Below are 23,914 nucleotides of genomic sequence, written 5' to 3'. Positions count from 1 at the left end.
CATGCCTCACGCACACCAGTAATACCTCTTTCATGCAATATTTAGAGGAGTGGACTACAAATTAGGCCATAAACTCTTTGGTGCAGAGATCACTGAGCTTTTTAGAGCACCAGACACGTTCAGGCTTAAAACCCAACCAGGGCCACCAGTCACTGCTTGTTAGAGCGCGGCAGAGCTAACAGCTTTAAAAGGAATTCCCTCATTAAACTAAAGTTGCTTTTACCCATGACAGGCCGTAAAACCTGAATCCGTGGGAGGGAATGTTTGCCTCTGTGCATGTGTGTGTCTTAGCCTTTTTATTTTCAATGGGGAGAGAAAATAGAGTGGGTTGCATATTGGATACATTAGCTTAGTATTAAGCTGCCATTCCCAATCTCTTTTGGATAATTGGAACAGAGAATCACTACTTCTCATCCATCACTTTAAATGAAGGCCTTAGTAAAATAATTTTGGTCGCTGGAAGCTACAAATAGGATCCCTCTATCCAGATTAGTTCTTTTTTGCTCATGAAACTGTTTGAATAGGTCTTAGCACTCTGAGCCGTGGCAGCGTGTATGTCAGGAGTTTTACAACCTTTGGGGAAATGGCTCAAATGTGTGTCTGAGGACCTCCCAGGACGTGTTTGGTGGTGTTGAGCCTGGGGAAAAATTGGATTGGAATTTTGGTTGTTGGATTTTGGTTGTTGTTGCGTTGGGTTTTTTTTTAATCCCACTAACATACTCTGTAATGCCGGTAGGAGTGCAGTGGGTTTTATGTTTCCGTTGATGTAAAAAAGGTCTTACTAAAAGTTGAGGTCTTATTTCATCAAGATTTGTAACACTTTGGCCTTAAAGTCAGACTTAGTTGTAGCTATGTCTCCTGAACACCTAGTAGTAACCGTGTAAACTGATGCAATATAGACCAAATCACAAATTTCCGATCTAGCACCAGCTGATTGCTCTGAACTCAAGAACTTTCTTGCGGGTATTCTGCAAAGCCCCATGAATCTGAAGGTTTTTAATGTTTTAATTTAATAAGGTTCAGCGGACCAGCTGTACACCAATTACTGTTGCCTATGGGCCATGGTTTATGACTGTTTGAGCTGCAAAAAATCGACAACCTGGCAACTTGTCTGTGTTAGTCTCATGTAATTCTGAAATTATTCCATCTTGCTCCATTCTGCCTGCACCTCTGTACTGCAGTTAATTTCCTTAAAACCAGGAGATTGCTCACTGCTGGAGTTCAAAGTGGCAGACGAGGTGAAATGCAAGCTTCAACTGAAAATTTTATTTGTTCTTAATGGTTATTTCAAGCAAAAGAGGAAAAAATCCTCAAATTTGGATTTAGGGTGCTCTATCCATGACAAAGAGCACAGATTGGACGTTTTAGGGGTGCTACAAAGATGCTGATGATTGCTTTAGTAGTCTGCCATGAATTTCAGGCAATTAAATAGCCAGTGCTGCTGTTGACTAGCCGGGCTTCAACAGACCTTTTAGAAACCTTCCTGTCTTTTCATGTAAAGAGACATTTGGCAGTATTTTAAAATGTATACCCGGTAGCTTTTGTAATGCATTTCCTTTTTTTCACGTGTTTCGTGTTTAATTCAAACAAGCATCTGACATGAAAGCTAAAGATAAAAGTGTAACATAGTACAATTAGTTTCTGTGAAGTCTGCGGCTCACTAATGGAACACATCTCTTCCCCCTACACAGCTAGCATAATACAGGACATTTTTTGGCCATTTGTGTCGTCCATTAAAAGCATCAAATAGAGTGCTGTCATGTGCTTGAGCACATGGACAGCAAGTTCCTCTGATAACGTTGCAAATAATTTTGCTTTCCAGCGATGCAAATTGGTAATTGCTGCAATTGGATCAGAGACATGTAACACTTGTAATGTAACCCTTCATGTACTTAAAAAATAACACAGAAATTAGATCAGAGAGCAGAAGTGTGTATATATGTGTGTGTATATATATATATATAAATAAGTTCAGTAAGCTGTTTTTCTGTTTCCACCACCATTATTGTCTACGCTGCATTTCATGAATGTGTGTTGTGATTTCATATCAACTGATCTCTGGCTGTTTCTGATCAAATAAATACAAGCTCAGGAGTACGGTTTGAACAGTGCTGGACTTGTGCATTTAAATCCACTGAGCCTCTAAGAAGCAGCGTTTGTGAGTATATTTAGTGAGGAAAAAAAATTGGAAAAAATCAGCATTTTGTGGAAGCGGAGGAGAAGTATTTATTGACAGCAGACCTGCAAACCTCCTTCCTCTTTATTGATGCTCAAAGGGTGGAATTTAGATCTAGAGTCGGGTGCAAACTCTGCCAGTTTCAAATGTGTCTGAGCTGATGCTCTAGTTTTTTTTGGAAAGCAAGCTTTCAGTTACAAAATAGGCAACTGGATTTTTGTGGGATTTAGGAGAGCTGTGTCACATACTCCCTTTCTTACCCATTCTGTACAGAACATATGGGTTTTTAAAAATTACAGCATGTGTGTGGTTCTGTATTATTTAAGGGACAGGAATATTTTTTCTTATTTTAGATTGACACTGTTTTAAAGCTGCATGGGGATGTAAAAAGTTACACAAGATGCTGCACATCTTGACAATGCCACACAATAAAGAGAAGTATGTATTTCAAACCCACTTACAGGACCCGGTTTATACAACAAAGACATGAAACACAGAGATGCCACATGTGGAACACACGGGGCATGGTTTGAGTCTTGAATCCTCCTGTCTGTCTTTGATGATTCACAAAAATGCCCAGTTCTCTATATTGCATTTACTGTTTTTTAAAGCTTTGCTTTGGGGATAAATAATAGTGTTTCTGGGGGAAGTATCTTAGCTGATTTATAGGCAGAGAGTGCTGGTGGTGCTTTTTTTTTTTTTTTTTTTCTTTCTTTTTCTGCTGCAGAGTGCTTTGGCCACTGTTAAACAGTTTAGCCAGATCCAAAGGGACACTGCTAACATGCACTGGTAAACCACCAGCAGCGTTACATCCTCCCGTGTCAAAGACCTTGTACAATGTAAAAGCCAAAGGTATTCAGATTAAGCCTCTTCTCAGGACAACTTATAAATAGAAAGCATTTCAAAACTGAGATTTATTTCTTCCTCTCTTGCCCTTTCTTTGCCATGAATACAACAGAAGGAATGTTAAAGCTCTTGCTTGTCTGCATGTCCTCTCTTTTTGCCTTTCCTGACTCATTTTTATTTCAATTTCAAAAGTTACGGAAGGTTTGAAAAGTTGTGAAAATTAAAATGTTGGAGGCAGAAGGAAATGTGAGTCTAAAACCTGGATATCATTGTCCTTGTTGCCAGTAGAAGAGAAAAAAAAAAACTGGAGAAGTTTTTTTAAACAAACAAAAAAAAAAAGATAAACTGCTGTGTCTTGAAAAAAAAAAAGAAAAGTTACTGTGGACACAAGCTGAAAATTTCTCACTTCCTGATTCCATACAAAAAAAAAAAAGGCATCAAGAATCACGTTTCCCTGTGACCATCTGCATTTAACAAAGCGTAGCATTTCTAGTGGGGAAAATATTTTCCCAGCTTCTTGGGAACAAGTAGAACAGCGCAGCGAAAACCCTGGTCTCCATCAAGGTCTGCGCCCAGGACTCCTGACTCCTGTGGCCCAAGGAGGATAAAGCTCAGGTGGAAAAGGGAGTGGGTGACAGATGTCGGAGGCCTTTGGATGAAGGCGAGAGCCTTGGAGAAAGGCAGAAGAGCTGGCAGAGATGCCAGGAGGGCAGAAGGGAGGGCAAGAGGAAGCCACCAAATGCGGGCACCTGCAGTGGATTTAAAGAGGAATGACTGAGGGCTTGGGAAAGGTGTGCAGCTGTTTGCAGAGGGGAGAAATGGGTTTGCTAATGGCTTCTTTTCATGGGATGATTGAGGTACTGGTGATGGGAAAAAAAAGGCTGCTGGTGCTGACAGAGATTTCATTGGTACTACGTGACCCAGGGCATTTATGGAGCCGTTGTACCCCCGACTCAGAGCCAAATTACTTCCCAGATGCAAGGCAAACAAGCAATTGCTCAGATCAGTCTCCTGTTCTTTATGGCTTCAGTCCTCAATACTCATTCAGCAATAGGCAGCTGGTTCCGTTTTCTTGGTTTAGGGGTTCTGACACCAGTAAAAACAAAACAAAAAAACTTTTAATCTTCCAGCAGTGAAATACGCTGCAGAGTTAAATAAACGAGACCTGTTGGAGCACTCTCGTTTTCTACAGGCCGTTTCTCAGAAAGGCCTGGTTGTTTGGGGAGATCCCCTAAAACTGCAAAGGGGGGCTGGCTTGGCATTTAAATCCACCTGATAGTTTCTTTATCAAGAAATCTCTTTCAGATCATATCCCCTTTGAAGATTATTCAGCCCCGATACATCCCCTACTTTACAGTTATTTTAATGTCTCTGAAGAACTGCCAACATACCCACTTTAGCAGCCAATGACTGTTATGCTGCTTTTCTTTATTGGCGTTCAATTTTAAGGCTTGACAGACAATAAATACTAAGACTTCTCTTTACTGTTCTACAGTAATTTGTCCTACAGTTGTAAATAAGTCTCTCTTGTTCTGCCTTCTGCTAAGCAAAACTCACCATTTTTGGAAGAGATCTGAGCAAACAGAAGATTGTCCTATTTTATGTAAGCTGTGACTGAATGGATATTATCATATGTGGGGCTTTTTTTCTTTTCAAGGCAAAAGAAGCTACTTATTTCTGAAAATGCTAGTTTGTTGTAGATTTTTTTTAAAGATGAATCTATTACATTTCCTGAAGTTGTTTTTTTTTTTAAATATTTTTTATTTTCCGTATGAACACGTCATGCAAACCTGGAGGAGAATGATATTTAAAGATTTTAGGCTGTCCTCTCGGACTGTAACAAACAAACAAGCAATCAAGCTACTAGCTGTAAGGAGCAGTAATTATTCCCAACAGTCTAACCATTTTTATTCTGTATTTTTCTCTCTCTCTGGCAGACACCCTGCATTTCCAAGACTGAAAATCAGCCTCAAGGACTTGCGACGAGCGTCAGGTGGGGACAGACACCCATCAATCAGTCCACGCCCTGGGACACTGATGAGCCTCCATCTAAACAGATGAGGGAGAATGAAAACCCAGGTATGTTTCTAATCTTATTTGTAATTCTACAAGGGAAAATCATTCAAAGCAAATTCAATGCGCTATCTCCATTTACCTCCGTAAATTAGACTTCATTGTGAGCCCTTTCTTTATTCTTTAGCAGGGTTTTTCTCTCATTGTAAAGACCCCTCAAGTTTCTTCTGTGCTGGGGCTAATATAAATGTATTAAGGTGCCTGCAAGTTCATTAGAGTGGGTTTTTTTTCTCCTTCTCTGCCTTCACTAGAGGAAAAGGCAGTCTGTAATACTTTAAGACCTCTTTTATGTCCAGAACTACCTGAAATGATTTCTAGCTTCCAGACACATATCATACATTGTGCTACTATGCCAGACGCCTAATTACAATCTCTTTGTAGTGGCTGGAGCACCATTATTATACACACAGAGTGTTTGTCAGGGAGCCGTGAAAGCACGGTGGGGGAAGAGGTTAATTTTCTTGGAAGCGTGTGCTTGAGCTGCATAAAGCACAAAATACATAAAACCACAAACATACCTCATGTCACCTGATGAGTATTTTAACAATTGCACTCACATCGCCGTAGCAATTTTATGCACTTACTGGTTGGGAACGATTCCAGTCCCTGAACAGCTTTAGATACTGTGAAGGAGAAGGGCGCGTCGGCGCAATTCGATGGCGGACGCGGGTGCAGGAGGGGAAGGCTGGGGGTATTTATTTTCATTCTGGTCTCCCCCGTGCCGAGCCCGTCGCCATTGCCAGCCTTCCTTCGTGCCGCAGGTGCAGCGCCCTGGGTCACCACGGTGGCGGCAGGCAGCCAGCCCACGCTGATCACGCACTCCTATGGGATGACGCAGCCACCCACCTTCAGCCCGGCCGCCAACGTCCAGGCCCCCGTCATCGGCGTCACGCCCTCCCTCCCTCCGCACGTCACCCCCCAGCTCCCGCTGATGCCAGCCCACTACCAGCTCCAGCCGCAGCCCTCCCAGCCCCTCAGCAACATGGTGGTCAACCTCCAGAGCCAGCCCTTGTACACCAACAGCCAGCCCCTCAGCATGTCCTCCATGAGCGGCGTGGGCCCGGTGGCCCACCCGGGCCCTGGGGCAGTGGGCAATGGCCACCTGGCTTGCCCCATGCTGCCGCCGCCACCGCCAGCCCTGCCCTCGGCTGCCCTGCCCAGCAGCGCGCCTGCCACCAATGGGCAGGCGGCCACCCCGCTGCCCCCGAACGCGACGGGGGGCCCGGACAACACCAACGGGGTGCAGATGCTGCGGACGATCGGCGTGGGGAAGTACGAGTTCACGGACTCCTGGCACCCCAAAGGTAAGGTGGGCTGGCTCGGCCCTGTGGGGCACGGGGGCGGGTGGTGGGCCCGAGGACAGCAGCGGACCCCCGGGCCTCCCCGCCGCTCTCTTCGGGCCTGCCAGCCCAGCTCCAGTGTCTGTCTCTGCATTTTTGTTTAACGCATAAGATTATGAGTTAATGACAACAAAAAGCAGTGCGTTAGAAAGAGGGAGGACGAGCTGTGGGAGTATTTTGTAGCGAAAAACAGCTTTCGGGCCCATCAGATAAGCTGGTGCTCCAGATGGTAAAGCAGCCATCATCCTGTGCCTCTCCCCTTGAAACACACACCCATGTTTCCATCTGACCACTTTCCCTCTGGCTTGGGTTGTGCCTTAGTCACAACACTAACCTCCTCCTTCAACCATTGTCTTCTCCCCCCTCTAGTAGGAGCCCGAGCCAAAAGCAAGTAACCCTGCTGACTGAAGCTGAACAACTCAAAACATTCAGCGTGAAGGGGAAAACTCTTCATTACCGGCTTCATTGGGCTCAAGTGCTGCAAAACACCCTGAATAGTCATGAGCGTTCCTGAGAGGTTGACCTTTTCTGATAAGTAGTTTGTAAATGAGCCACACCGTTGGGTCATGTTGGAGTGTTATTTCCGAGTGTCTTACCCTAGACACTTCAAAAATACCAACACTCTGTGTACTTCGTTTCTAATTTCATTTGCAGAGTTTTCCCTGCCTCTCTTAAGAATCATGACTGTGCCACATGTGCAGGTAAAGCAAAATGTAGCTTACGAAAATATAAATGCAGACCTATCAGCAAAATCAATTAAATTGATTTTTAAAAAAACACCCCAAAGGCTTCATTAAGTCTGTGATATTTTATATATACATTTGTATTCAGACACAATCCATGTGTAAATTATTTACTTGCCACAAGCTATTAAGTTCTATTATGTAGCTCTGTATTAAAGACAAGGAATCTCTATTAAAAATTATTAGTCCAATAACTCTTCCTGCTCATTACGTAAATTGTACTTTGGTATGTGCAAATCCTTACCAAATGTCTCTTGGAAAGGAGTTCAGGCACAAGCTGAGCAGTACTTCTCTAAAGCTAAATATTTCGACTGCTTTTAAATTTTCAACTCCAAGCCCCAAATATGATGAGAACACTTGCTGGATTATGAGCTTCTGAGTTTTTCTTTAAGATCTAGATAGGCTTTAAGTGACACTGGCCCAGTCAGGTGGCCAACAAATTGACCAACAATTGCTTTATAAGAGTTTTGTTAATTCTTTCCCTTAAAAAAAAAATCAGAATCCACAAAAACAATTTGTCAGGACAGGTTTATAAGTTACAAACCCTTGATTTTGTAGAAGAAGAAAGGGGAGAGATTTATACTCTAATCCTGGTAGACTGAGGTGTAGTGGTTCTGCTGGATGTCTCTCTTCTCAGTGGAAGCTATTCGTCTTCTAGAAGGCATCATCTCCACTTCTCGTAGCCACCTATCCCAATTTACAGCACTGGATACTCGGATCCGTGATCAAATTAACACAATTTAAAGGATTACTTGGTGTCATTTGAGACGTGCAAATATACAATACAAGGAAAAACACATAAGCTTAAACCACTTTCGCTGCGGTAATTTGATCACGTATCTGAGCCCTAGTGACACTAACCTAGTGAGACAAATGAGCGCGTCAGTGTCTGCACACTTGAGGTTAGGAATAGTCTTAAATGCCTTGCATACTTAGGGCCAGCAGCATCAGCTGTTATTTACTCTATCTCCATCAATTAACCTTCAGCGTATCTCTGGATAGCAGATGAAGTAAACTTCAAATCCGCACCTAAGTAAAAAGATTGTAAAATATTTAATCAGTCTTTTAATATTTGATTTGCAAAGTCTTAGTCAGCGTTCTTACTTAAACTGCCATAAACCCTTGTCTAGACTAATTGTCCAAGCACCACTGAGTCCGGTCAGCCGCGGAGGCGATCGTTAAGGTGAAGAGCTCCTCGCTAGAGTACGCCAGGCATGCCAGACCTAGCTGTGGTCTGGTATTTGGAAACCTTTGTACCAAAGGTAGGAGAGGCTGGTAAGGAGACTATTAAAACAAGCAGTGTTTCTAATCCATGACAACTGCTGCCACGTTAGCCATACTGTCTTACAGACTGCAAGCTGCACAGCTGTTTGTCCAGGGATTAGCTGGCTTCTCTAAGACCATCAGCTATTGAGTTATTGCTGTTCCTGGAGTGGTTAAAAACAAACAAACGGAAGATAACAAAGCATGCATATACAAATGTCTCATAAGCAGGACCTGTTTTGTAGAGAAAAAGTAATCTCTTCCTCCATTTCCAATCTTAAAAGCCCTTACGTCTAAAGCTATAATTCTTCTTCTCAAACCTAAGGTCAGAGAAGATACATACTGAGTTTGGTTGTTTTGCATGAGAGGCGAAAAATCAGGAAAGAGAAGACAACTGGGTGTCTAACCAGACCTTAAAACCTCACTAGGAAAAAAGTCTTAATATAAACTGTATGAATTTCAATGTGGCTCGATTTTCAAATTATTTTTGTTTTAATTTCTACCCTGGGGGATTTCAGTCTCCAAAGCGTGACTGTTTTCACAGTCTTAGAGGATAGGCACCTTTCTCTCCAGGAAGGAATGGAAACTATGAGACAGTACTAAGCTGTTCATATATACAAGTTCAAACTAGTTCTTTACAAGTTTCATTTAAATATTCTCTCTTTCTTGGGGAACCTTGGCCAGTATTATAATAAGAGCCACTGCTAGTGGCCTTAAGATCTATCTCATTATCCTGAGATACTCTGTATTATTATTTCACTTGACAATCCAGTCTTGTACGGGTTTGAATAATTACCCAACTATCCCTTCAGTGAAAGAGCAGTTCTTGCTGGTTAATATGATAGGATTTCTTCCATTTTTAGACTTTATTAGAGAGCTGATTTGAAATGTCATGTTTTATTTCCGGTAATTATCTTTCATTTGGCTGTATACATGTCTGGGCCATATTATACTGTATTCATGCAGAACTAGGTTTCTTACTTGGCTGTTTGTAAACAAATACGGTGCCAAAAGTTAAAGGCACTGCTCGTGTGCCGTCTCATTTGCAATAGGTCAAGGGATCTCGCTTACGTTACTGAAAGAGTTGAGTCCTTTCTGTAGCTTTGCAAACAATACATTTTGATAGCAAGAATCGTGATATAAAGCAGCTATATCGTTCTCTTTACAGTGATACAGCTAATTCCTAGCTAATTCCGTTGCAACTACTTGTAAGAAAATAATTTTTGCATGGATTAAAGAATCTTCTTGGTCTAGATGGGTTACACTCTGTGAAGGGATTTCTTGTTGCTTCTGTAATATGTTAAATACGAATGTTAAGTTTAGCTACATGATCCATTTACTTAGTGAATTTATAAAGCAGTCACATTATGAGAGACATAAATAATGTTTCAAAGTAATTATTGCTTTTAGCAACATGTGAAGAACTGTAGAGCTGCCTTATGAAATGCATGGCATCTTTCACCATACAGAATCAACAGCAGTTTTTGAGGTGTCTGGTGTGGCCTGTAATTGCCCCTTGGATAGGATTTATGCCAAATACTCCTGTCTGACTTCAAAAGCCATGTCACCTTAACACAGACATGTAAGCCAGTATTTTAGAACAGAATCAACCCTTGTTTTCCATCCACGTGCTAAGTCTTGCTCTGTAATCTAAAGATTAAGTGCCAGGGGAATAAATAAAACAGAATATTCAGAACCATGAAGATGTTTGTTGTGAACATATTTAGTGAAGATCCATATAGCCAAATTTTTATTTTTCTTCAGAAAATACAGTGTAGCAAATAATATTCAAACATCATTTCAGAATCTTCAGGCTACATGATATGCCAGCACAAGTTGTCGCTTGCACAACGTGCCTACAGAGAAGAGAAAGGGATGGAAATCATCTCTGACACAGTTTCTGACAGAAGGTACTGGTATCCCATGCCATGGCACAGTCACAGAGACCGGTGTCTGTGTGCCTGCCAATCCAGTTGAGCCCCAAAATGGAGAGAAATTAATCAGTCTGATGAAGGACTAGAAGAGATTGGTTTCCTTGTAGAAATAACTGGGTAACTGAGATTTAGTCCTTGACTTTTTTGCAGGGTAGTATGCTGCTTTATATCCAAGACTTGCGCTAAATCCGGAACTGAACCCTTGGTGGATGGTCCTGCCATATGTAAGACATAAACATTCCAGCTTGGACTCTGAGATCTGTTATACATTTGAAAAGATACTTTTTTCCTAAACTCAACGTACTTTGAAGCGTAGGTGCTAACACAAAAAATAAGGAAAATATGGTTCTTTATTGCAGTACTTTTCTCCTGCAGTGCAAAATTAGCCATGGACATCATGAATTTTAATTTGTGGATGTTCATGGATAATATTGATGTTTATTTCCATAGTATTTTTGTTCTATAATTCTTTATTTTGCAGTCCTTAACTAGTGGGAGAAGAAATCTCGTGCTAATTAGTGTTCAGAATGTAATAACTGTAGAAACATAGCAATATTAGAAATAAAATCTGAATGTTAATCCTTGTAACACTAATTTTGTAACACTTCATTTTCAAGCATCACCAAATACCACGAACTGAACAATAACAAAACTACAAATGAATACTGTTGCATCATCGCGTATTGATTGCACCTTTCACACTTGACTTTATTGCATTGGAATTCTCATTAGACCTCAGACAATATTTACTTTCCTTAATCATGAATAGTAACAAGGCAGGCTACAACATTTTGTCAATAACCATCAACTTTTTCTTCACAAAAGGCTGAATTTTCTAAGGGATTTCAGCTTGACCTGCAATTCTGAGAGTGCACCTAGTTCTAGACGTGAATGCTGAGGGGTGAGGGGGTGTTTAAATTCAAAGTGCAACCTAGCATTCAGAATTCTAGTAACGTTAATTAGAGGATATTGTGTGATGAAGACTCTAGAAAGCCTGTTTTCAGTTCTGTGCCTTGCGCCAGAATACATGGCCTGTGTAACCTTAGCAAAATCTCCCTTATTTTTGTATCCATAGATATAGATCAGTAGATAGATATAGATTGGTAGATAGATATAGATTATTAAAATTATAGACTAAAAATTATACGTAATTTTTTTTGTATGTGTGTGTACATGTATATACATATATATATGAGAACATGTATGCGTATAGTTATGGAGAAGGAGGTCTACAACAGAAATAACAGTGCATTCTGTCTCCTGTTTCTTGTAGGAGAGTTAGGTTAGCATGGAAGTCTGTTAGCATTGTACGTGTGCTGTTCTAAAGGTAGCCTTCATTTTCTGGGGCAGCCTAAATGGTAGTGAGATACAGGTGACTATTGAATGTTTGTCAGCTCAACTTGGTAATGACGCCCGAGAGTTCACAGAATCGCAGAGTGGTTGGGGTTGGAAGGGACCTCTGGAGGTTGTCTGGTCCAGCCCCACTGCTCAAGCAGGGCCACCTAAAGCTGTTTGCCAAGGATAGAGACTCCACAACCTCTCTGGGCAAGTACTCCGTCACTCTCACAGTAAGAATGTGTTGCCTGTGTTCGGAGGGAACCTCCTGTGCGTCTGTGCCCATTGCCTCTAATCCCATCACTGAGCGCTACAAAAAAGAGCCTGAATCCATCCACTTTGCACCCTCCTTCTGGGTATTTGTGTATTGGCAAGATCTGTTTGAGCCTTCTCTTCTCCAAGCTGAGCAGTCCCAGCTCTATCAGCCTTTCCTTATAGGAGGGATGCTCCAGTCCCTTCATCATCTTCATGGTCCTTTGCTGGATGCTCCAGCAGCTCCACGTCTCTCTTGCGCTGAGAAGCCCAGAACTGGACACAGCACTCCAGATGTGGCCTCACCAGTGCTGAGGAGAGGGGAAGGATCATCCCCCCTCGACCTGCTGGCAACACTTCGCCTGATGCAGCCCAGGACACCATTAAGCCTTCTGTGCCACCAGGGCACACTGCTGGCTCATGTTTTAGCATGTTCACGCACAGTAATGAACTTAAAGCAGACTACTTGAACAAGTCCTCTAAAATCAAATCTTTTTCGAGATTAATTACAGTTTTTTGTATTGGAAAAATCTTAATGGAATTGCAAAATTGACAAGGGTATCTAAGCCATCACTTGAGAGAGACTGAAATATATTTCACCTTTTTGTGTTCCAGGTGGAGTATTTTCAGTAATTCCTACTCTGTCTTTTAATGCCACTGTCAGTCAGGTCATGACAAACACTGATTTAGGGCGCTGAAGAGTCAAAGAGGACTTGTAATAGTCCTGGAACATTGCCTTGCTAAATGTACAGCATAAAGAAGGTCATCGGATTCTCTTTTGATTGACAGCTCTCAGTATGTCAGTGACTTGAGATTTCTGGGTTTCAGCTGGAGCAGGAGCCTCTTGCCACTACCAATATTTTATGAGGGTTATTGTAAAAAAAAGTGTAAGGTTGCTGAAGTGTGTTAAACCTCCCCAAAACTGCGCTTAAAAGTCTTCTGCTCCATGCGGCTTTTTTGATACCTGTTTTTTTTTAAATAAGCATCAGATTTGCAACTGTAGAATCATAGAATCATAGAATCATAGAATGGTTTGGGTTGGAAGGGACCTTTAAAGACCATCCAGTCCAACCCCCCTGCAAGGAGCAGGGACATCTCCAACCACATCAGGTTGCTCAGAGCCTCATCCAGCCTGGCCTTGAACGTTTCCAGGGATGGGGCATCCACCACCTTTCTGGGCAACCTGTTCCAGTGTTCTATAACTCGCATCGTAAAAAATTTTCTCCTAATTTCCAATCTAAATCTACCCCCCTCTATTTTAAAACCATTACCCCTCGTCCTATTGCAACAGGCCCTACTAAACAGCCTCTCCCCATCTTTCTTGTAGGCCCCCTTGAGGTACCGGAAGACCGCTATCAGGTCTCCCCGGAGCCTCCTCTTCTCCAGACAAAACAGCCCCAACTCTCTCAGCCTGTCCTCATAAGAGAGGTGCTCCAGCCCTTTTATCATCTTTGTGGCCCTCCTCTGGACCTTCTCCAACTGGTCCATGTCCTTCTTGTGTTGGGGGCTCCAGAACTGGACACAGTACTCCAGGTGGGGTCTCACCAGGGCAGAGTAGAGGGGGAGGATCACCTCCCTCGACCTGCTGGCCATGCTTCTCTTGATGCAGCCCAGGATGCGGTTGGCCTTCTGAGCCGCAAGGGCGCATTGCCTGCTCATGTTGAGCTTCTCATCCGCCAGCACTCCCAAGTCCTTCTCCTCAGGGCTGCTCTCAATCCATTCCCCGCCCAGCCTGGATTTGTGCCTGGGATTGCCATGACCCAGGTGCAGGACCTTGCACTTGGCCTGGCTGAACTTCATGAGGTTGGCATGGGCCCACCTCTCCAGCCTGTCAAAGTCCCTCTGGATCGCATCCCTCCCCTCCAGCATGTCGACGGCACCACACAACTTGGTGTCGTCGGCGAACTTGCTGAGGGTGCACTCTATCCCACTGTCCATGTTGCCAGCAAAGATGTTGAACAGGGCCAGGCCCACCACGGACCCCTGAGGGACGCCACTCGTGACCAGTCTCCACATGGACACTGAGCTGTTGACCACCACTCTCTGAGTGCGGCCATCCAGCCAACTCCTTATCCACCGAGTGGTCCGTCCATCAAACCCATGTCTCTCTAGTTTAGAGAGAAGGATGTCATGTGGGACAGTGTCAAAAGCTTTGCACAAGTCCAGGTAGATGATGTCAGTTGCTCGTCCCTTGTCCACCGATGCCGTCACCCCGTCATAGAAGGCCACCAAATTGGTCAGGCATGATCTGCGCTTGGTGAAGCCATGTTGGCTGTCACCAGCCACCTCCTTGCTCTCCATGTGCCTTAGCATGGTTTCCAGGAGAATGTGCTCCATGACCTTGCCAGGCACAGAGGGGAGGCTGACCGGCCTGTAGTTACCCGGGTCTTCCTTATTCCCCTTTTTAAAAATTGGGGTTATGTTCCTTCTCTTCCAGTCATCGGGGACCTCACCAGACCGCCATGACTTCTCAAATACGATAGCCAGTGGCTTGGCAACTTCATCTGCCAGTTCCCTCAGGACCCGCGGATGGATCTCATCAGGTCCCATGGACTTGTGCACCTTTAGGTTCCTCAGATGATCCCGAACCTGCTCTTCGAGTACAATGGGCGGTTCTTCATTCTCGCAGTCCCTGCTTGCACCTTCTACAGCTTGGGTGGTGGGACAGGAACTCTTGTCGGTGAAGACTGAGGCAAAGAAGTCATTGAGTACCTCAGCCTTCTCCATGTCCTGGGTAACCAGGACACCAGTTCCCTTCCGGAAGGGGCCTACATTTTCCCTGGACTTTCTTTTGTCCCCTACGTACCTATATAAAGCTCTTCTTGTTGCATTTTATATCCCTGGCCAGATTCAGTTCTGCCAGGGCTTTGGCCTTCCTTACCTTATCCCTGGCCACTCGCACAGCCTCTTTGTAGTCCTCCCAGGCTGCCTGTCCCTGCTTCCACCCTCTATAGGCCTCCTTTTTTACTTTCAGTTGGTCCAGGAGCTCCTTGCTCATCCACGCCGGCTTCCTGGCCTTTTTGCCAGACTTGTTTTTCATCAGGATGCACCTCTGCTGAGCTTGGAGGAGGTGCTCCTTGAATATAGACCAACTTTCCTGGGCCCCTCTTCCCTCCAGGGCCACCTCCCATGGCACTTTGCCCATCAGGTCCCTGAAGAGGCTGAAGTCTGCCTTCCTGAAGTCTAGGGCAGAGAGCTTGCCATGTGGTTTCCTTGCTGCCCCGTGGATCTTGAACTCCACCATGTCATGGTCGCTGCAGCCAAGGCTGTCCTTTAGTTTCACATCCCCGACCAGCCCCTCCCTGTTGGTGAGCACAAGTTCGAGCATGGCACCCCTCCTTGTCGGCTCCTCTATCGCCTGCAGGAGGAAGTTGTCATCCACGCATTCCAGGAACCTCCTGGACTGCCTGTGCCCTGCCGTCTTGTCTCTCCAACAGATGTCACGGTGGTTGAAGTCCCCCATGAAGACCAGGGCTTGTGACCGTGAGGCTGCTCCTATCTGGCTATAGAGCGCCTCATTTGCTCTGTCCTCCTGGCCAGGCGGCCTGTAACAGATCCCCACCGTAACGTCCTCTGTCTGTCCCCGTCCTCTAATCTTGACCCATAAGCTCTCTGTCAGCTCCTTCTCCATCCCTTATAGTTCATCTGTTCTTGAAAGTACAGAGTTGAAGAGTTTTGATTCTATTCTGTTATATATCATATCATCACTTGCAGATCCACTTATTTAATTAGACAATGATATATTTGAAGATGCCTTGAGATATCACATATAGTTTCTTCCCACCCAAAGTCTGAGACATGGTTTGCTTAGAACGTGGTTTCTCAACAAATACAATTTTCTCCATGACAGTGGCCAGTAAATGCATTCAAAATAAGTCTGAGAGGGTGCAGAGTTCTGTTGAGTTACTATTTTCTCTCCCATCCACACAACACTATACTTACAAAGTGCAGAATTTCTCAGGGGCTGGATAATAACCAAAATCTAAGGTCCTTTTTGGTACAGAGTACATCATCAGCAGCTCTTCATACATACAACCCAAATTTCCAGGCAGGCTACCTAGCTGTCCATCCAAATGCTGTTCCAGAAATCCCTTGCTGAGAGCTGGAGCTCCATTTGGATGTTCTGAAAGTTATTCATTGTCCAAAGCACTTGCAGAGTCTCTGTTCTCCTTTCAGAAGCCCTGTGTTTAATTTCTGATTTCTCTGACCTTGTCTTCCCTTGATCCTCTGTGTTGTTCAACTCCTGACACATATTTGGATGCAACCCTTGTCTGCATCCAACCCTTTGGATGCAATGGGAAATGTACCTGTTCCCTTTCATGCTGTCCTCATGTGCCTGGAGACACCTTAGAGCTACCTTTCCTGAACGTTCAGTTCCCTCCACAAGTTTGGCCTTTCCTTGAATTTCCCACTAAGATTCCTTCCTTCTCACAGCAGGATAATTTCACTTTTTTTGCTGTCATGACTTAAAAAAAAGGACAGAAGTTACAGCTACTACTGAGAGTCAGCAGAGAATGAGGACTTCACATCCCATCCAAACTGAACAAGCTGGGTCCATGAGGAGCCAGGCTGTGTATTTGTGTATACACTTAACTGTTCTCAAGATGGGCTATCCTGTCATCTCCAGAGATCTCTAGACATGTGGGTTTATTAAATTGCAAATGCTTTTTGTTTCCCTACAAGAAAGTGGAAGTACTTTTTTTTTTTGTAATTAGCAGTCCTCCATGGAGCGGTGCCTGAACTCTGAATGAAGAATCATTTCTGTCTCGTTGCATTAAGAACAAGAATGATTCTGTCCTGCGTTGGATTAAAAAAAATCTAAACAGATTTGTGAAATACAAACATTTCCAAACAGTGACTTTCCTTGCCCTGCTGTGCCTTGAGATTGCTGAGGATAAGCTCCGCTGTCCCGCGGCGAGGCTGGGCTTTGAGCTGCAGTCAGTAATAACAATAACATGGGATTACACAACAGCCTGCATCTTCAAAGTGCTTTTGTGGACATATTTTTTTTTAATTACCCATCTTTAAATAACTGATGTGAGTATTTTGTAAGACTGAAGATGCAAGGACTTTGGCTGAAGCAAAAGCAAGAATAACAGTCAGGAAACTAGTTTTGGTATAACGTCCCACAAATCTACTTGTTTCAGATGTCTTCTGTATTGACAGGATAGATACTCTGAGGAGAGGAATGATTTGTGTTTTGTGAGTTCATGAGCATTTGTAGTAATGCTTTCTTTTCTTTAGTTTTTCTTTCATTGTTTAAGTAGGAAATAATTTGGGCAACAATTTGAATGGTGCATGCAAGAAAATTCTTCCCAGCAATGGACATCCTTGCTTCTGTATGTGTGTTCCTGTACATCGTCACAAAGACATGCTACTAAGTTCTTTCCGCACAGTAGGATGGTTATGCATTCACTCTGTTTTGTGTTATGCGTTTATTCAAGTTTCTGCTTGTACCAAGTGGAGGTAACAAGGTATTTGTGTATAGTTCCGTGTTAATATTTACAAACCATTACATTAGATTCCCAGACTAGATATTCTGGAAAGTATCATAAGATGATGAAATCATCTCTAGGAAGGAGGTACGTAAGCATGCAGGAATGATTACTCATAGACAAAACTTCCGTCATCTAGATGTGCAAGTAAAAGCTACATGAACTTTTGTCATATTAAATTCAGAAAATTACAGCATTTAGTGTTCTATGTGCTTACTACTTGCTGTACAGGAAAAATCCTTGGGCTGCTGCCAAAATCAAGAGGTTCAAGATCAGTATTTGACCAGGAGTAAGACATACATACACCTATGTGTACCAGCAGTTAAGTCAGAAGCATTTGACTGGACAAGGTGCCAAGATATTTAGGGAAGTTTGCACAGTATGACAGTGTAATACTTTCCAAGGAGCTCAAACAGATCGGAGGGTTTGTCTAAAGACTTTGTACATTACATTTTGCACAATGCTCATTGACATTGCAACATTAAAAAAAAAAAAACAAAACACCAACAAAAAACAACCAAGAATGTAAGATTAAAGAGAACATTATGTTTTTATTCATGATTCCTCTGATGTGGAAGACAAAATGTGTTTTGTTCATCAATCTGCACACCGAAGTATTTGGATGAGGTTGAGGAAGATGGTATGAAAAAGCCAGGATTGACTAAAACGGAAGAATTCGTAAGAGAAATGTGGGCTGGCCTTCCCGTTCAGTCTGACTGATTTGTAGAGGATCCAAATCCAGCATCAAGCCCAGCTCCACTGCATGACCTTTTCCTTGTGAATGAAGAGGGAAATGCTCCTTGCATCCCCAAGCTGTGGATGCTCTTTAAAACAAGGATCATTTTGCACAGAACACTACCATCCTGTGGAAAACAGATGGAGGAGCAGTGCTAGTAGATTCCTGTTGCCTGTCACCTAGGAAATAGGAGATTCTGCTCTTTGCCTTTCCTTGCATGCTGTGCGGACTTTGTTACAGATGTGAGTTTTCTAGATGGCTGCATTTGCTGGGGTTTAAATGTTTTGCTGCTAGATATAATCCTGTCATGGCCAAACTGTGCTGTTTGATAAACAGTGCCTTTCTTTGGGGGTTTTTATAGGACTTCTGTAGGATGGTTGGAGCTCTGATTTGGAAGCCATATTGAGCATTCAAATAGAAAAACACTTTTCAGGAGCATTTCAGAGAACTTTTGCTAGACAGATAGCAGGTACCTGCAGCAGGAATCTGTCAGGTGGTTTCAGTTTCAGACAGATGCAGATATTTAACCATCAGTATGTAGAGAATTCTTGCACTCTGAAGAAATACAGGAATCTCTCTTTCGTTTGCGTGAATGTAGCAAGAACAGGGGCTCATGTTCCTTCAGCTCTGGAATAACACAGTTCTACAGGTATTTCACTTGCCAGAACGGCAAAAGCAAATTTGACATCCTGTCCAAAGATCAGCTGTTCAAGGACAGTCAGCTCTACTCGTGAAAGTCAATCTGTTAAAGCCTCACACCAATAAAATTTTCTTCTCTGAGAACTGAATGAGTTCCACAGCCCTTCCCTGAAAGTATGCCTTTGGATAAGCCATCACTATTTTACTTTTTTCCTTCTTTCTCTCAAAACTGCCTTATGGGCAAACCATGTGCAGTGAATCTGGGCATTATCAGGCAGGGATGCTTTAATTCACGTTCACAGAGATAAAGTGGTGCTGAAAACACCTCTTGGCTTTAAGGGTAAACTCAATCGAGAATTTTACTAAAGCCAGGAAATTATTTTAGCGTGTATTTTTGCCCAAATTCTTGGATGTTGGACTGCTAGATTCAGTATTTCAGTAAGATTTGGTATTTCCTGAGACTGAGTCTTCTTTTTGTGTTTTAAAGAAAGTAGAGAAGGGCTATGTATGTACTGAAGTTCTTCTAATTGGCTGGAAATAATGTGTTAATATATTTAGAAGACAAATTCTAAGTATCAAAATGTATTTTAATAGACAGTTAAGAGAAGGAGCCTATTTCAGAAATGCAAAATTCCTTTGCATTTATTGAGTTAGTAACATTGGCTGGTTCCTACCCCTTTGAGAGCAATGTTGAGGGTTTATGATAGCTTCACACTGCAGTGGGAGGCAGCCAGCCCTGGAGTAGAGTGGGACCACACTGTGTATTTATGACAGAAAAGGGGGTAGCCGTGTTGCATCCAAATGAATCAAGAGAGGTGGTTTTAAGGATATAATTACCCAGTCTGGCTCTAGATTATAATTACATAGTCTGGAACTACACCAAGACACTGAAATTAATATTTCAAGTTTGGAGGGAAGAAAAATGGGATAGCGTTTGGCTGGGTTGGTATTGCCTATCAGCCATGAACTCAGAACCAGGAGAGTTCAAGAATCCTGCTTTGAACCTATCTCTCAAAAACAGATGAAGAGACTTTTACTTAAAATCTTCAATATGCAACAGAATGTGTAAAAAAAAAGACATTGTAATAAGGAAAAGACATGGTGACATTTTTGAATGTTATAATGTGGTTAGTAAATGAGAGAGAAAAATAATTCCTGTTCAAAACCGAAGCCTTATTTTAAAGAACTCTACCACTGTACCAGTAGTCAAGTCTGTTAGGTGAGCTTTCTTCCCTGATTTACCTAAATTTAGAAAGTAAGCAGGTCACTCAGTCATTTAAACATGGGCAACTAGGGCCATGTTTATTCTAGGGCCATAGGACATCTTATGTGGTCTCTTGGTTCTGGCAGGGCACAGCTCTTCTGTAGGTGCTGGCTATTTGTAGGTGTCTCAGCTGTCCCAGGACATGTCAGCAACTGCACCAAGCTGCTGTGATTGCCCAGCTGAATCACTCTTGGCTTCGATGACTGCACTGAATAGACTTCCATAGATCTTATAGAACCATAGAATGGTTTGGGTTGGAAGGGACCTTTAAAGGCCATCCAGTCCAACGCCCCTGCAAGGAGCAGGGACATCTCCAACCAGATCAGGTTGCCCAGAACCTCATCCAACCTGGCCTTGAATGTTTCCAGGGATGGGGCATCTACCACCTCTCTGGGCAACCTGTTTCAGTGTCTCACCGCCCTCAGTGGAAACAATTTCTTCCTTATGTCTACTCTAAATCTACCCTCTTCTAGTTTCAAACCGTTACCCCTTGTCCCATCACAACAGGCCCTGCTAAAAAGGTTGTTCCCATCTTTCTCATAAGCCCCCTTTAAGTATTGAAAGTATTACATAAGCTTATACACCTGACCAGCTTGAACGCACTTGAATTTAAACATCTTACCATAACCTGAATCCCATCCTGAGTTTCAGGAATAGTCAGGAGTCTCAGCAGATGGACACCTCAGGGTGAAAACAGCTTCACTGTTAGAAGTACCATATAACAAAGTACAACCCTTGTATTATTTTACTGTGGTCATATTAAGAGGGTATTTTGTTATTATTGGTTTAAAATTACCTGGAATTAGTACAATATTTGCCTGTTAACACTGATACGTGTTGATCTAGGTTGGGTGAGCAAACACATCTAGTCTCTGTTTGTGATCAAGCTGGCTTTTCTTATCTGCCTGTGGAAAGCTGCTTCTGAGTGTCATACATCCAGTGTTTTACCAGGCTTCGTTTTCATTAGCATAATTAAAGCTAATTTGGGCATATATTGTCAACAGTTTTGATTCATGGTTTGTTAAACTGCTGCTTCCGCTGTTATCTCACGTAATTTCCAATGCTACCATATACTATTTGATACAGTAAGGTCTACTGAGAGGGTTAGGGTTAAGAAAGAGGCTTACATACCTCATTCAGAAGACATCACTTGCTGTAGTGCGGTGTCTGCAGGGTACTTGAGTTTTTTGGTTCAGCAGTGACTTAGAAAAAAAAAGAGAGCCATGTATGCTGTTTCCATCAGTGCTTGGTCTTTTCTCAAAGGTTTCCTCACTAATTCCCAGCTCATCACGGTCCTCATCAGCCTGTGTAATGCACTCATCACACGCTCATTTTCAGCTTTTGGTTTGGCCGGGCTGTCTGCTGGGGAAGGTTTCCTCTGGCAGGAGTCTCCAGGTACATGAACAAGTGAGCTCTAAATGTTGCTAATAAGAAATCCTTTAATCCACTTCAACAATGATAAATTGGAACTGAGAACTCCTCCTAACTTTACAGATACATTCAGTTCAGAATTTCACTTAAGTCGGGAAATCATTTTACGGGCAAGAGAAAAGTCCTAAACGCCTCGATGTGGACGATGGGAATTAAAGGCCAAATGCTCAGTTGCTCTAACTGGGTATCTGAACCACCTACTGATGACTGAAACATCTGCTGATGTGGCTAGTTCGTAGCAAATGCCCTGGGTTTTGCTGTTATTTTTTTTCTTAATTCACCCTGGAATTTCTCTTTCAGTTTTTTTCACATTGTGGTTGGTGCATGATGAAAGGAAGTATCTGATCTGGCCCACGGAAGTTCAGACTGAGCAAAAATCTGGCTAAAATTTACTTTTCTGAATTTAGATGGATTTGCTACATTGTCTTGGTAGTAAGTACATCACACCTAAAATCTGCTATTATCCACCTGCTATCCTACATTTTATTTCTGCTTCTGTGTTGGGGAACATAGCATGATCAGATACAGAAAAAAAAAAAAAAAGGTGTCTTTTTATTCTTCTTCTTTCCAAAAAATGTGGGAGTTCAAGCTAAGGGCTCATCCATATTTGTGCCTCTTGTAATCCCTACAGATCTCTCTTTCAGTAGTGGCACTTGAGCGTTTCCCACAGTAGAGCTCATTGCAACGTTATACCAGGCGTGAAGCAATGTCCCGGCAGCAGGAGGGCCCTTGGAGGGGTCTTTACCCTGCCTGGCCTTTCTGTTGAGTTCCTTGTTGGAACATCTTGGGTGCCTCCTACATGCCATCATCCTAGGTGACCTGCTCAGGCTTTAGGAGGCAACACACGTTCCGGTACCTGGTTTCCAAGCCTCCATCCGTTATTTGCAAGCAAATGCATGCTCATTGTTTCATGTCTAATTTTGAAAATCTGGCCCCTGCGGCAGTTTTTTTGTGCATCAGTATACTAACATCTGGCTTTTACTGGCTTGGCAGACAGGCTGTATCATTAAGTAGAAGCAAACTATGCATAGATATGGACGGAGATGATCCTGCACCAATTTCCAAAAGGATGGTAGGGCTGTTGGCAAATTAGATAGTTGGAGAAATTCTCCATCTCTCTTCCTTTTCGTGATGTATCAGTGAATAAAATTGAGGGGAAAGCAGAAAACAAACTAATGTAAATGTAATTCCCAAATTTCAATCTTCTGTATATTATGGGTCATTACCCGTTAATTTGCTAAATGGCAGTTTTCTCTGAAAGAAAAGTTTTGTTTAGCTGTATAATGATGACAGATGATGTAATTAGTATCATCCCTGCATTGAAAATGATAAAAGCATTTCTTTTGTGTGTCACTGCTTTTAGACAGTATAATATCAAAAATGATAACAGTATGAAAATTGCACCGGCCGCTTTCATATTGTGCATGTAGAATACCTCAGTGATGTGATACAAGTAATGACAGGTACTTTGCCATGTATTCATTTTCTCCACTCTCTAGCCTTTATATTACAGCAAAATTAAAGCGCAGCACTAAGCAAACCAGACGTGCCTTAATGCAGACCCATCTTACGAGACTGTAAACGGGTAAAGTCCCCTTACAGTTGCTGGTTATGATAATTAAGCGATTATAAACAGGGGTTTTGAGGGAGAACATTGAATCGTTTTTTCAGTTAAAGAAGGGGGGGGGGGGTATTTTAATTTCAGGCCACATTTGTTGCTTGAATTAGTTTTAATTATATTCTGTACAAGTACTTGCCCTATATCCTGGTCTTGATAGTGGTAGATATTCTCATTTAAATATAAATAAATGCCAAACTTATTTAACATGGAAAAGTGACTGCTGTGACTGTGTAGTAACAATTTTCTCTTTGTTGCCATGGTTTGGGTTTTTATATAAGCTTTGCAAATATAATAAAGCTAATGGAGCTCTTCATCCAAGGAAATGGGTATATTCAAGAAAATAAATTACATTTTGCAAGCTAATGAGCTCTACTAATTGTGTTTATCCTTGTGAATTAATACAATTTAAGCAAATCTATCCCCCAAAATCAAGCATTTGATTGCGTTTTAGCTGCGTGGAAATCAGAACATCCGGATCAAATCTGAGTTTACTGGCTATTCGAGGGGTAGGGGGGAAGGTTAATTTTCATTGACTTGTACAGCTGGTGCTAGCTCCTGGTAAAGCAGAAGAACTTGGACTTTGAAAGTTGCTACTTCCATCTTTTTTTTTTTTTTAATTATTTAGCTACTTCCCACACAGGCAGAATTCTCCACAAAGAGCAGTGTGTAATAAATCCTGTGTAATACGATGGCAGGCATGTACGAGCCATACTAATTAGCCCACATGCCCACAGGACAGGATAAAGGAGGAAAGGAGAAGGGAAGA

The 23,914-nt window shown here is 42.6% G+C and overlaps 1 protein-coding gene across 5 annotated transcripts in view; it reads left to right on the top strand.

The window, feature by feature from the left end:
- KLHL29 (kelch like family member 29) overlaps positions 1 to 23,914 on the top strand; it is a 401,554-nt gene that overhangs the window by 251,205 nt on the left and 126,435 nt on the right. For 4 of the 5 annotated variants that reach the window (XM_086744242.1, XM_086744243.1, XM_086744245.1 and 1 more), the window contains 2 exons: positions 4,960 to 5,101; positions 5,857 to 6,399. In XM_086744242.1, coding sequence (XP_086600368.1) covers positions 4,960 to 5,101; positions 5,857 to 6,399 — 685 coding nt within the window. The remainder of the gene's footprint in view (positions 1 to 4,959; positions 5,102 to 5,856; positions 6,400 to 23,914) is intronic. The other variant, XM_086744246.1, reaches the window with a different exon arrangement.

This window comes from Chlamydotis macqueenii, chromosome 3, assembly GCF_036417535.1.
Source record: "Chlamydotis macqueenii isolate bChlMac1 chromosome 3, bChlMac1.mat, whole genome shotgun sequence".
Lineage (NCBI taxonomy): Eukaryota > Metazoa > Chordata > Aves > Otidiformes > Otididae > Chlamydotis > Chlamydotis macqueenii.
Note: the sequence above shows the minus strand (reverse complement) of the source record. Positions and strands in the feature narration are given on the sequence as shown.